This window comes from Phascolarctos cinereus, unplaced genomic scaffold (assembly GCF_003287225.1).
Source record: "Phascolarctos cinereus isolate Bilbo 61053 unplaced genomic scaffold, phaCin_HiC Scaffold_7;HRSCAF=346, whole genome shotgun sequence".
Classification (NCBI taxonomy): Eukaryota; Metazoa; Chordata; class Mammalia; order Diprotodontia; family Phascolarctidae; genus Phascolarctos; species Phascolarctos cinereus.
The window spans coordinates 87,001,633-87,013,968 of NW_027556180.1; the positions used below are offsets into that span (position 1 = coordinate 87,001,633).

General features: G+C 34.6%; 1 protein-coding gene across 2 annotated transcripts in view; it reads left to right on the forward strand.

The window, feature by feature from the left end:
• Nucleotides 1–12,336, forward strand: part of ORC2 (origin recognition complex subunit 2) — a 60,717-nt gene that overhangs the window by 5,617 nt on the left and 42,764 nt on the right. For both annotated transcript variants that reach the window (XR_002321435.2, XM_020970979.2), the window contains exons 5-6: nt 1,300–1,392; nt 2,193–2,224. Coding sequence is in view for 1 of the 2 variants with exons in the window: in XM_020970979.2 (XP_020826638.1) it covers nt 1,300–1,392; nt 2,193–2,224 (125 nt within the window). In the remaining variant the exon portion in view is untranslated. The remainder of the gene's footprint in view (nt 1–1,299; nt 1,393–2,192; nt 2,225–12,336) is intronic.

A 12,336-nucleotide genomic window follows, 5' to 3' on the forward strand; every position in this document is an offset into this window, starting at 1 on the left:
TGCCAGTGTTTTAAAAATACATTGTACTGAACCATCCAAATGCATATTGTAGTCTAGATTGACTACAGACTGTTTTCATCCATTGTTTCTTCCTCTGGATTCAATTCAGTTCCACCAGGTATTACTAAGAACGTACTGTATGCCAGGCACAGGATGATCAAGTGTCCCAGGAAAAGATACTTCTGATTTAGCCTTGGTATGAGCGATAAAACCAGTTTCATCAATGTCTTCATTTGCTTCTCCAAAGATAGTCTGGGAGTTATCCTTCCATTTAGCTTTAGCTTCTTTATACTGTGCCTCCTGATTTCACTTAAAGAATGTCAACATTGATATAACACAGATTTTAAGAGTACATCAGCTCATTGATCATTGGACAAGAATTTCATTTTGATCATCTTGAGTAGCAGTGGTTAGATTCCTATTTCTAGACAGTTGAAAAACTAGTTCTTTGTGGCGCAGGTAGGTGGCGCAGTGGATAGCACACCGGCCCTGAAGTCAAGAGGAACTGAGTTCAAATCTTGTCTCAGATCAAACACTTGACACTTACTAGCTTTGCTACATCCCACCCTCTCTGCCCCATGCCTTTCCCTCTAACTCTCTTCCTTCTCCTTCACTTTTCTCTTCCCTCTTTCTCTCCTCCTCCCTCTGCCCTATTCCTTTCCTTCTTCCTCTTTTCCCTCTTCTTTCTCTCCCTCTCCTCCTGCCCCTCTTTATCCTTTTCCTCCTTTCTCTTCTTCCTTTTCTTTCTCCCCCTCTTTTTCTGTTTCTTCTCTCTCTCCCCCTCTCCCACTCTCCCATCTCTCTCTACCCCTTTTCTTCTTTCCTCACTCTCTGGCCCTCTTCTCTCCTCATTGGCTGTCTCTTTCTCTTATCTACCTCACTATCCTGATAAACTTTAAATTCATCATGGTACTAGTGAAGAAGGGAATCAAGAGACCCATAGCAGAGATTTTCATGAAAACAATATTTTTCTTTCCATTAAAGTAGACTTATACACTCTCTCAGAGCTTGTGCTGCAGTGGCACAGCCTTTGAGAACCAGGTCATCTCCATACAGTAGTGAGCAGCATCCCAGTTGGACTTTCATGAAAGTTTCCTGAGTTTGAGGCCAGCCCTCTGTCCACTACCCATTGTGCCTCTGATTCTGTTTATTTGAGCTCTTCAGTTGTTTAGATCTAATATGTAGATGTTCACTGTATATAAGTGTAGTATAGTTCATTTTTCTGGTTTAATTTATTGTAGTTCATTGAGTAGTTTTTGTGTATCTCTTTTGGATATTGACATTGTTTTTTCTTTTTAGCTTATGAACTAGCAAAAACACCAGGGAAAAGCATTTCACTGATTTCTAAGGAGAATGCTGAAAAGATGGCAAGCACCTCACAAAGTATCAAGAGTAAGTAGTTGAGCCTTAGAGTGAAAATATAGCTAGTGTGTTTCACCATCTTTGAAGCAATCTTTTTCTCATTTATTTGGATGTTCTTTTATTAGTTTAATGATATAGAATTTTTTTTCCATTTTTCCTTTTGATCTAAGTAAAATTTTCACTTTTTTTCTTTCTTCCAATTTTGAAATGAAAATTCATCTCTGCATGAGTATGCACACAGAGTCAAAATTCAGCAGTAGAAACAAAATCTAGGTACTAACTAAATTAAATTTTTATGGTAGGACCAACAATGAAACATATTTCATTTCTTATTGTCACATTCTGAATTATCTCAACTTTTCTCAAGGTCTGTCAAAGCTCTTCTCCCTACAATTGGTAAAACTCAGGAAGAACAAACTCTAGAAGACTTTACAAATTGTTATAAAGAACTGGAATTTTCATTTCTCATATATTGATTTAACTGATGGGGACTTGTTTGTGGAATTTTTTTGTCTTTATTTAAACTACACATCAGGTTAGCCTAAACATAATTTGGGGTCATCAGGAAGGAACTGCTTTAGTTCTTCATTCTGTCATAGAAAAATTGGAAATAAGTAAAGTAATATAATAGGAATAATTGTGGAATTGATAGTGAAAATTTGAGGTACATTTAAAGAATTTAATATTCAGGTAGTGCCATATAATCTCTTAGGAATAATGACTTAGACAACTTGGCGCTTGAGTACTTAATGAAACCGAAGTAAATGTGCTAAAATATAAAATAACTAATATAATATTCAGTAAAATTTAATTTTATGTTTACTTTATAGAGCAATCCACATCAGATAAAGACCAGTTAAAGGTAAGCAGTGAAGTAATGCATTAAGAATTGAGTAATTTTAAAATAGTATTTCATACTAAGTTGAGTAAGCATAAAAATCTGTTTCTCTTACTGATTTGTGTTTTCTCAACATAAATATTGAAATTCACCTGACCAGTTTCTAGTTTTCATGTAAATTTTTGGTTTGTTTCTTGTATGTTACAGCTAATTTCTAATTTCTAAGGTTACTAATTTATCCTTTTTAAGATTTAAATTTAAAGAACTGAGAATTAAATACAAAGAAGAAAACTTTCCAGGCCTGCCTAACAAGTACATATTTATTTTTTCTTTTTCCTCATAGGATAATTGAGTTTGAAGGGACCATATCATTTATTTCAAATTTTCTTTTTTGACTGAACTTAAAACACAGCAAATATGGACATTTTAATATATAAATAAGTATAGAAATAGAAGATTGCATAAGAAACTATAAATCTCTTGTAGAGCTTGTTTTTTTTAAAAAGTGTGTATATTACGTTTATTTTATGTATATATGTGTGTATATATGTATGTGTGTGTGTGTATACACACACACACACACACACACACACATACACACACCACATGTGTTAGAGGCTGAGGAAAAGAAAAGTAAAAAATGAAACAGTTCCTTGTCTCAAAGGAGTTTATATTCTACTGAAGGAAAACAATATAGACACAAATAAGGACATATAGATATATAGATATTTATTTGTTTGTTTATTTACTCATTCATTCATCTACTCATTCGCTCATTCATTTATTTATTAATTTATTTGTGGTGTATATGTTAAAATTTGATATGTGTACCAGTATTGCCCAGCTTTTCTGTCCATGTTCCCTTCTGAATTGCTTTTTTGCATATTTTTAAATATTTCATTAATACACTACTATGGCCTATTCACTCTCTCCCCAGCCCATAAATAAAAGCTCTCCCTTGTAATAAATTAAGTTTACTCAAGAAAGAAATCCATACCTTGTCCACGTCTGAAAAGATTTTGTTCCTTCTCTAGTCCATTATCTCTGTCAAGAGGTAGGTCACACGTTTCATCATCTGTCTTCCAAAGTCCTTATTTAATCCCCTAGTTTTCAGATGTGGAAACAGGCCCAGAGAGATTAAATGACTTGCCCCAAGTTACACAGGTAGTAAGTAGTAAGGAGTCCAGATCTAATGCTCTTGCCACTAAACTTTACACTTGTTTCCAATAATCCTTGTTTATTAACATCATTGTATAGATATAAATATGAAATCAACTATAAAAACAACCTGTACGGATCTCTGGAAAGGCAGATAAAATTAAAAAACCATCTCTGTGCTCTAGAATTTACATATTCCTGGAGGAAAGTGGTGATCATTTTTTGGGGCTTAGCTTTATTGTTGTGTTTTCTTTAATCCTGTTCCTCATGTATGGTAGAAACTCTGCATAGTATATTATCAAATGTATAAAGACTTTTAGCAATTTTCCTGACAAAAAATGGAGTATAGCTTCTTGGATACTCACTATTTGAGATTCTTGTTGTCATGCCTGCCATCCTGTAGCAGTTTGTGCTTGTTATTGTTAAAATTGTTATTGTGCTTGTGTTGTTAAAACTTCATGTGATACTTAGTAGATCTTTCCTGAATGTCTTGTAGAATTTAATAGTATCTTCAAATTTGCCTAACCGCTGTGTTTATCACCATCATTATGGAGACTGCTGTATATCTGTATTTAAAAAAGCATAACATTGTTATGCTTTGTTTAAAGCCTTCTTAAAAATTGTATTCTAATATAGTGGTAATTGGTTAGGTTTTTTTTTAATCATCTCCTAGCTTTTTAATAAAAAGCAGTTTTTTTCTAATCATTTAACTTATAGGGAGTTGGTAAGGTTCTATAAAGATGTCAGCCAAATGTCAAATAGAAAGCTGTATATTTGATACTCTGAAAAGAGAAAGTGAAATAGGCAGTTGTGGATTAGAGTTTCTGTTGCTGGCAAGGGAACATGCTATTAAGGTCTCTTTCCAGTTTTTCCTGGATGAAAAAAGATGCATTAACTCTTAATAATCTGAATACTGAGGGGAATGCAGAGAAAGTGCTTTAAGACAGAAAATGATTGTGATGAGCATCAACCTTCAGGGGGAAAAGAAGTCACTGGAGAAAATGTTGAAGCCCAAATGAAATTTTAACTTTGTGGGTGTTTCAACATAGAATCAAATGGCATGAGAAACAGGAACAAGAGAATAACTAGATTGGCCTTAGCGCAAATAGAGCCTTGGTTGTTGTGGCAGCAGATGAAGTTAGCTGGGCAGAGCCTTTGGATCTCAATTCATTCTGAAGTTTGGAACGGTTCTGTAAAGGGTCCAGCTTTTATTGCTTTTGGCCAGACAGTTACAGGACATAAGGAGCCAAGGGGTAGGTGATTTTAAATTATAAATCAGGTCAAAGTAAATTTGTTTTGCTCATCTGTAAAATGGGGATGGTGATAATAGCACCTACCTCCCTAGGCTGTTGAAAGGATCAAATTAGATAGTAATTGTAAACATTGCAAAATTCCTGGCACATATAAAGTAAGTACTGTATGAATGTTAGCTATTATTGTTGTTGTTAAGTGAAATTTGGCTAAAAGGATAGATAATATTTTGAGTTGTTTTTAAAAGAATTTGATCTATCATTCATTAAATATGTGCAGTGCACCACACTAGGCATTAACAGAAATTCGGAGAAAAATAAGACATATTTTTATCCTCAAGTAGCTTATAATATAGCTATTTATTGTTGTCTTTTCTTTTATCCTGTTCCTCATGTACGGTAGAAACTCTGCATAGTATATTATCAAATGTATAAAGACCTGTAAAGTGTTGAATTATCTGTAATTGCATGATTGAGCAGGAAATAATTTTAATGTTATTATTCTAAAATGGAAATTAGTTAATACCATAGTAGAATTCAACAAGTATTTGTTGAGTCCCTACCATGTGTTAGAGGCTGGGGAAAAGAAAAGTAAAAAACAAAACAGTTCCTTGCCTCAAAGGAGTTTATTTTCTACTGAAGGAAAACAATATAGACACAAATAAGGATATACAGAATATATACATGGCAAATTATAATCCACTTTGCTGTCTGCTTCCGTTTTATGGGTGATTCATCCCATTCACAGTTATGATTACTAACTGTTTTTTCCTCCATCCTGCTTTTTTCCCATTCATCTTTCTTTTTCTCCTTTCATCTTGTCCCTCTTCAAAAGTGTTTTGCTTCTGATCTCTGCCTCCCCCCAGTCCACCCTTTCTTCTACCTGCCGCCCTCCCTTTTCTCTCATTCCTTTCCCTTCCTACTTCCCTGCAAGGTAAGATAGATTTCTATACCCACCTAAGTGTATGTTATTCCCTCTTTGAGCCAGTTCTGATGAGAGTAAGCTTCAAGTGTTGCCTGCCACCTTCACCCCCCATTTTTCCCTCCACTGTAAAAATTATTTTGTGCTGCTTTTATTTGAGATAATTTATCCCATTTTACCTTTCTTTCCCCCTTCTCCCAGTGCATTCCTCTTCTCACCCCTTATTTTTTTTAATGTCATCTCTTCATAGTCAACTCACACCTGTGTCCTCTGTCTATATATACTCCTTCTAACTGCCCTAATAATGAGAAAGTTCTTAGGAATTATAAGCATCATTTTCTTATGTAGGAATGTAAACAGTTTTGACCTTAATGAATCCATTACAGTTTCTCATTCCTGTTTACCTTTTTATGCTTCTCTTGAGTCTTGTATTTGAAAGTCAGATTTTCTCTTCAGCTGTGGTCTTTTCATCAGGAATGCTTGAAAGTCTTCTATTTTATTAAATGTCCAACTTTCCCTGAAGGATTATACTCAGTTTTGCTGGGAAGGTGACTGGATTGTAGTCCTAGTTCCTTTGACTTCCAGAATATCATATTCCAAGCCTTCTGATCTTCTAATGTAGAAGCTGCTAAACCTTGTGTAATCCTGACTTTGGCTCCATGATACTTGAGTTGTTTCTTTCTGGTTGTTTGGAATATTTTCTCCTTGACCTGGGAGCTCTGGAATTTGATGATAACATTTCTGTGAGTTTTCATTTTGGTATCTCTTTTAGAAAATTCTTTCAGTTTCTATTTCTAGCATATCGGGGCAGTTTTCCTTGATGATTTCTTTTTATTTATTTTTACTTTCACATTAGTGATGTTGTAAGGAAGAATTAGAATCAATAAAAGGAATCACAAGAAAGAGGAAACAAAACAAAACAGAAGGAAAAAAAAGAGCTTTGGTCTGCATTCAAACTCCATAGTTCTTTCTTTGGATGTGGGTAGCATTTTCTATAATGAGACTTTTGGAGATGTCTTAGATCTTTGCATTGCTGAGAAAGGGCTAGGTTTATCAAAGTTAAGTCATCCCACGGAGTGGCTGTTATTGTACACACCATTCTTCTGGTTCTGTTCATTTCACTTAGCATCAGTCCACACAGGTCTTTCCAGGTTTTTCTGAAGTCTGCCTGCTTATCATTTCTTTTAGCACAATAGTATTCCGTAACATTCATATACCACAACTTGTTCAGCTGTTCCCCAGTTGATGGGCATTCCCTCAATTTCCAATTCTTTGCGACCACAGAGAGAGCTGCAATAAGTATTTTTGTACATGTGGGTCCATTTCCCATTTTTATGATCTCTTATGATACAGCCCTAGAAGTGCTAATATTGATGGGTCAAAGGGTAAACACATTTTTATAGCCCTTTGGACATGGTTCCAAATTGCTCTCCAGAATGGTTGGATCATTTCACAACTCCACCAACAGTGCATTAGTGCTCTAATTTTCCCACATCTTCTCCAGCATTTATCATTTTCCTGTTTTGTCTTGTTGGCCAATCTGATAGGTGTGATGTGGTACCTCAGAGTTGTTTTGATTTGCGTTTCTCTAATCAATAGTGTTTTAGAGCATTTTTTCATATAACTATAGATGGCTTTCATTTCTTCATCTTAAGAACTGCCTGTTCCATCCTTTGACCATTTATCAGTTGGGAAATGACTTGTATTCTTATAAATTTGACTTAGTTCTCTATATATTTTAGAAATGAGGCCCTTATCAGAGACACTGGTTATAAAGATTCTTTCCCAGTTTTCTGCTTCCCTCCTAATCTTAATTGCATTGGCTTTGTTTGTGCAAAACCTTTTCAATATAATGTAATCAAAATTATCCATTTTGCATTTCATAATGTTCTCTGTCTCCAATTTGGTCATGAAATCTTCTGTTCTCCATAAATCTGACAGGTAAACTATTCCTTGCTCTCCCAGCTTGCTTATAGTGTCAGCCTTTATATCTAAATCATGAACCCATTTTGACTTTATTTTGGTATATGGTGTGAGATTTTGGTCTATGCCTAGTTTCTGCCATACTCTTTTCTAGTTTTCCCAGCAGTTTTTGTCAAATAGTGAGTACTTATCCCAGAAGCGGAGGTCTTTAGGTTTATCAAATAGTAGATTACTATAGTCATTGACTATTGTGTCTTGCATACCTAACCTATTCCTCTGATTCATCACTCTGTTTCTTAGTCAGTACCAAGTAGTTTTGATGGTTGTTTCATTTATTTATTTATTTATTTGCTAGGCAGTGGGGTTAAGTAACTTGCCCAGAGTCACACAGCTAGTAAGTGTTATGTGTCTGAGGCAGGATTTGAACTCAGGTCCTCCTGAATCCAGGGCCGGTGCTCTATCCACTGCGTCACTTAGCTGCCCTTGATGGTTGCTTTATAATAGAATTTAAGATCTGGAATGACTAGGCCACCTTCCTTACCATTTCTTTTCATTAGTTCCCTTGATATTCTGGACCTTTTGTTATTCCAAATGAATCTTCTTCTTATTTTTTCTAGCTCTATAAGATAGTTTTTTGGTAGTTTGGTATGGCACTGAATAAGTAAATTGGGCTTAGGTAGAATTGTCATTTTTATTATATTGGCTTGGTCTACCCATGAGCAACTGATGTTTTTCCAGGTATTTAGATCTGATTTTATTTGTGTGAAAAATGTTTTGTAATTGTGTTCATATAGTTCCTGGGTTTGTTTTCAGTAGGTAGACTCCTAAATATTTTATAATGTCTACAGTAATTTTAAATGGAATTTCTCTTTCTATCTCTTGTCGTTGGGTTTTGTTGGTAATATATAGAAATGCCCATGATTTATGTGGGTTTATTTTATAGCCTGCAACTTTGCTAAAGTTGTTTATTATTTCAAGTATATTACTTGATTCTCTAGGATTCTCTAAGTATATCATCATATCATCTGCAAAGAGTGATAGCTTTATTTCTTCTTTGCCTATTCTAATACCTTCAATTTCTTTTTCTTCTCTTACTGCTAAAGCTAACGTTTCCTGTACCATATTGAACAACAGTGGTGATAATAGACATCCTTGTTTCATCCCTGATCTTATTGGAAATACTTCTAGTTTATTCCCATTACATATGATCCTGCTTATTTTAAGGAAGACTCCATTTATTCCTATAACTCTCTAGTGTTTTTGATAGGAATACGTGTTGTATTTTGTCAAAAGCTTTTTCTGCATCTATTGAGATGATTGTGTGGTTTTGTTAGTTTTGTTGTTGATATGATCAGTTATGCTGATAGTGTTCCTAATATTGAACCAGCTGTGCATTCCTGGTATTGTGATAAGTTGCTATAATCTATTTGTTCATATTTTATTTAAAATTTTTACATCTGTATTCATTAGGGAAATTGGTCTATAGTTTTCTTTCTCTATTTTGACTGTTCCTGGTTTAGGTATCAGCACCATATTTGTATCATAAAAAGAATTTGATAAGACTCCTGCTTTGCCTATTTTCCCAAATAGTCTATATAGTGTTGGAATAACTTGTTCTCTAAGTGTTTGATAGAATTCGCTTGTAAATCTATCTGTCCCTGGAGATTTTTTCCTAGGGAGTTCATCAATGGCTTGTTCAATTTCTTTTTCTGAGATGGGGTCATTTAAGCATTTTACTTCCTCTTCTGTTAATCTGGGCAATTTATATTTTTGTAAATATTCATCCATTGCACTAAGATTGTCAAATTTATTGGCATGCAGTTGGGCAAGATAGTTGCTAATTATTGTTCTTCATTGGTGATGGATTCACCCTTTTCATTTTTGATATTGGTAATTTGATTTTCTTCTTTCTTTTTTTAATTAAATTAACTAAAGGTTTATCTATTTTACTGTTTTTTTTTCCATAAAAGCAACTCTTAGTTTTATTTATTAGTTCCATAGTTTTCTTAATTTCAATTTTATTAATCTCTCCTTTGGTTTTCAGTATTTCTAATTTGGTATTTAATTGAGCATTTTTAATTTGTTCTTTTTCTAATTTTTTTAGTTGCATGCCCAATTCATTGATCTCCTCTTTATGTATTTTATTTATGTAAGCATTTGGAGATATAATACCCTAAGAACTGCTTTAGCTGCATCCCATAAGTTTTGGTATGTTGTCTCATTATTGTCATTCTCTTCAATGAAGTTATTGATTGTTTCTATGATTTGATGTTTGACTCATTCATTCTTTAGGATTAGATTATTTAGTTTCCAATTATTTTTAAATGTATCTTTCCATGGCCCTTTATTACATATAATTTTTATTGCATCATGTTCTGAAAAGGATGTATTTAATATTTCTGCCTTTCTGCATTGTATTGTGAGGTTTTTATGCCCTAGTACATGGTCAATTTTGGTATATGTGCCATGTACCGCCGAGAAAAAAGCATATTCCTTTCTATCACCATTCAGTTTTCTCCAGAGGTCTACCGTATCTAACTTTTCTAAAATTCTATTCACCTCTTTAACTTCTTTCTTATTTGTTTTGTGGTTAGATTTCTCTAGTTTAGAGAGGGGGAGGTTGAGGTCCCCTACTAGTATAGTTTTGCTATTGTTGCTTCCTGTAACTCCTAAACTTCTCTAAGAATTTGGATGCTATGCCACTTGGTGCATATATGTTTAGTAATATTATTTCATTGTCTGTGGTGCCTTTTAGCAGGATGTAGTTTCCTTCCTTATCTCTTTTGATAAGATCTATATTTGCTTTTGCTCCCTACTTTTGTTTTTTTTACTTAAGCTGAATCATAATATATTCTACTCCAGCCTTTTTACCTTTACCCTGTGTGTGTTCCTATGTTTCAAATGTTTCCTGCAAACAGCATATTGTAGATTATGGTTTTTAATCTGTTCTGCTATCCACTTCAGCTTTATGGGAGCGTTCATCCCATTCACATTCACAGTTATGATTACTATCTGTGTCTTTCTCTCCATGCTATTTCCCCCCTGTTTATGCTTTTCTTCTCCTTTCTACCTTTCCCTCCTCACTAGTGTTTTGTTTTTGACCACTGCCTCTCTCAGTCCTGCCTCCCTTTTGTTAGCTCTTTCCCTTTTCTTTCCCTTTATCCTTACTACTTCTTCCTTCCCTTCTAATCCCCTCTCCCATTTCTTTCTGCTTTCCCCTCCTTCTGCCTATAGGGCAAGTTAGCTTTTTATACCTAACTGATTATGTTATTCTCTCCTTGAGCCAAATTTGATGAGAGTAAGGTTCAAACCATGCTCATCTCTCTCCTTTCTTTCCCTCTATTGTAATAGGTTTTTGTGCCTTTTCCTGTAATATCATTTACCCTTGTCTGCCTCCTCCTTTCCTTTTCTTCCAGTACAGTCCCTTAATTAGATCCAATTAATCCACTTACTTAGATCCATTTAACTCACTTAATTAGATTTTTAAAAATTATTACATCAAACTCAATTTATACCCACCCCCTCTATGTGTACCCCTTTAAAATGATGTAATAACAATACAGTTCTCAAGATTTACAGGTGTCATCTTCCCTGATAGAGATGTAAACAGTTTGCCCTTATTAATATGTTGTTGTTGTTTTTTCTGTCCTGTTTGCCTTTTTATGTCTCTTTTGAGTCTTACATTTGAAGATCAAATTTTCTGTTGAGCTCTGGTCTTTTTATTAGGAAGGTTTGGAAGTCCCCTATTTCGTTGAATGTTTGTCTCCTCCCCTGAAAGATTATGCTCATTTTCTCTGGGTAGTTGATCCTTGGTTGTAATCCAAGCTCCTTTGCCTTTTGGAATATCGTATTTCATGCCCTACCATCTTTTAATGTAGAAGCTGCAAGATCCTGTGTAATCCTGACTATGGTTCCATGATATTTAAATTATTTCTTTCTGGATGCTTGCAGTATTTTCTCTTTGACCTGGTAATTTTGGAATTTGGCTACTACATTCCTTGGCATTTTCAATTTGAGGTCTGTTTCAGGAAGTGATTGGTGGATTCTTTCTGTGGTTATTTTATCCTCTGGTTCCAGGACCTCAGGCAGTTGTCCTTGATGATTTCCTGAAAGATGCTGTCCAGGCTCTTTTTTTCATTGTGATTTTCAGGTAGACCAATAATTTTTAAATTGTCTGTCCTGAATCTATTTTCCAGGTCACTTGTTTTTCCAATAAGGTATTTTACATTTTCATGTATTTTTCCATTCTTTTATTTCTGTTTGACTTATTCTCACTCTCTCATAGAGTTACTAGCTTCCCCTTTCCCAATTCTAATTTTTCACTCCGCCATCTTGGCTCCACCCCCACCCCAATTCTAATTTTTAACAAATTATTTTCTTGTATTAGATTTTGTACCTCCTTTTCCATTTGGCCCATTTTTCATCTATTTATTTATTTATTTTTGGCTAGGCAGTGGGGTTAAGTGAGTCGCCCAGGGTCACCCAGCTAGTAAGTGTTATGTGTCTGAGGCCATATTTGAAATTGGGTCCTCCTGAGTCCTGAGCTGGTGCTCTCTCCACTGCACCACCTAGCTGCCCCTCATTTTATTTTTTAAGGAGTTCTTTTGGAGCTTATGGAGAGAAGCACCTTCTCTCACTCTGCCATCTTGGCTTTACCTGGCCACAGCTTATTGATGGAGTGATTGAAGATACTGTGGCCAAAATTTTGGCAAAAGAAAATGTAGCTAGATATGGACAAACTTTTTTTTTAAAATTCAAATGAAAGTTTTCATTAAGAAAAAGTAATTAGAAATATAAAAGCATTAAGAGTGAAAAAGCTTCATGGCTAAAATAAAAGGTAGGGAGAGCATGGGATAATAAAATTCCAATGCTATAAAATAGTT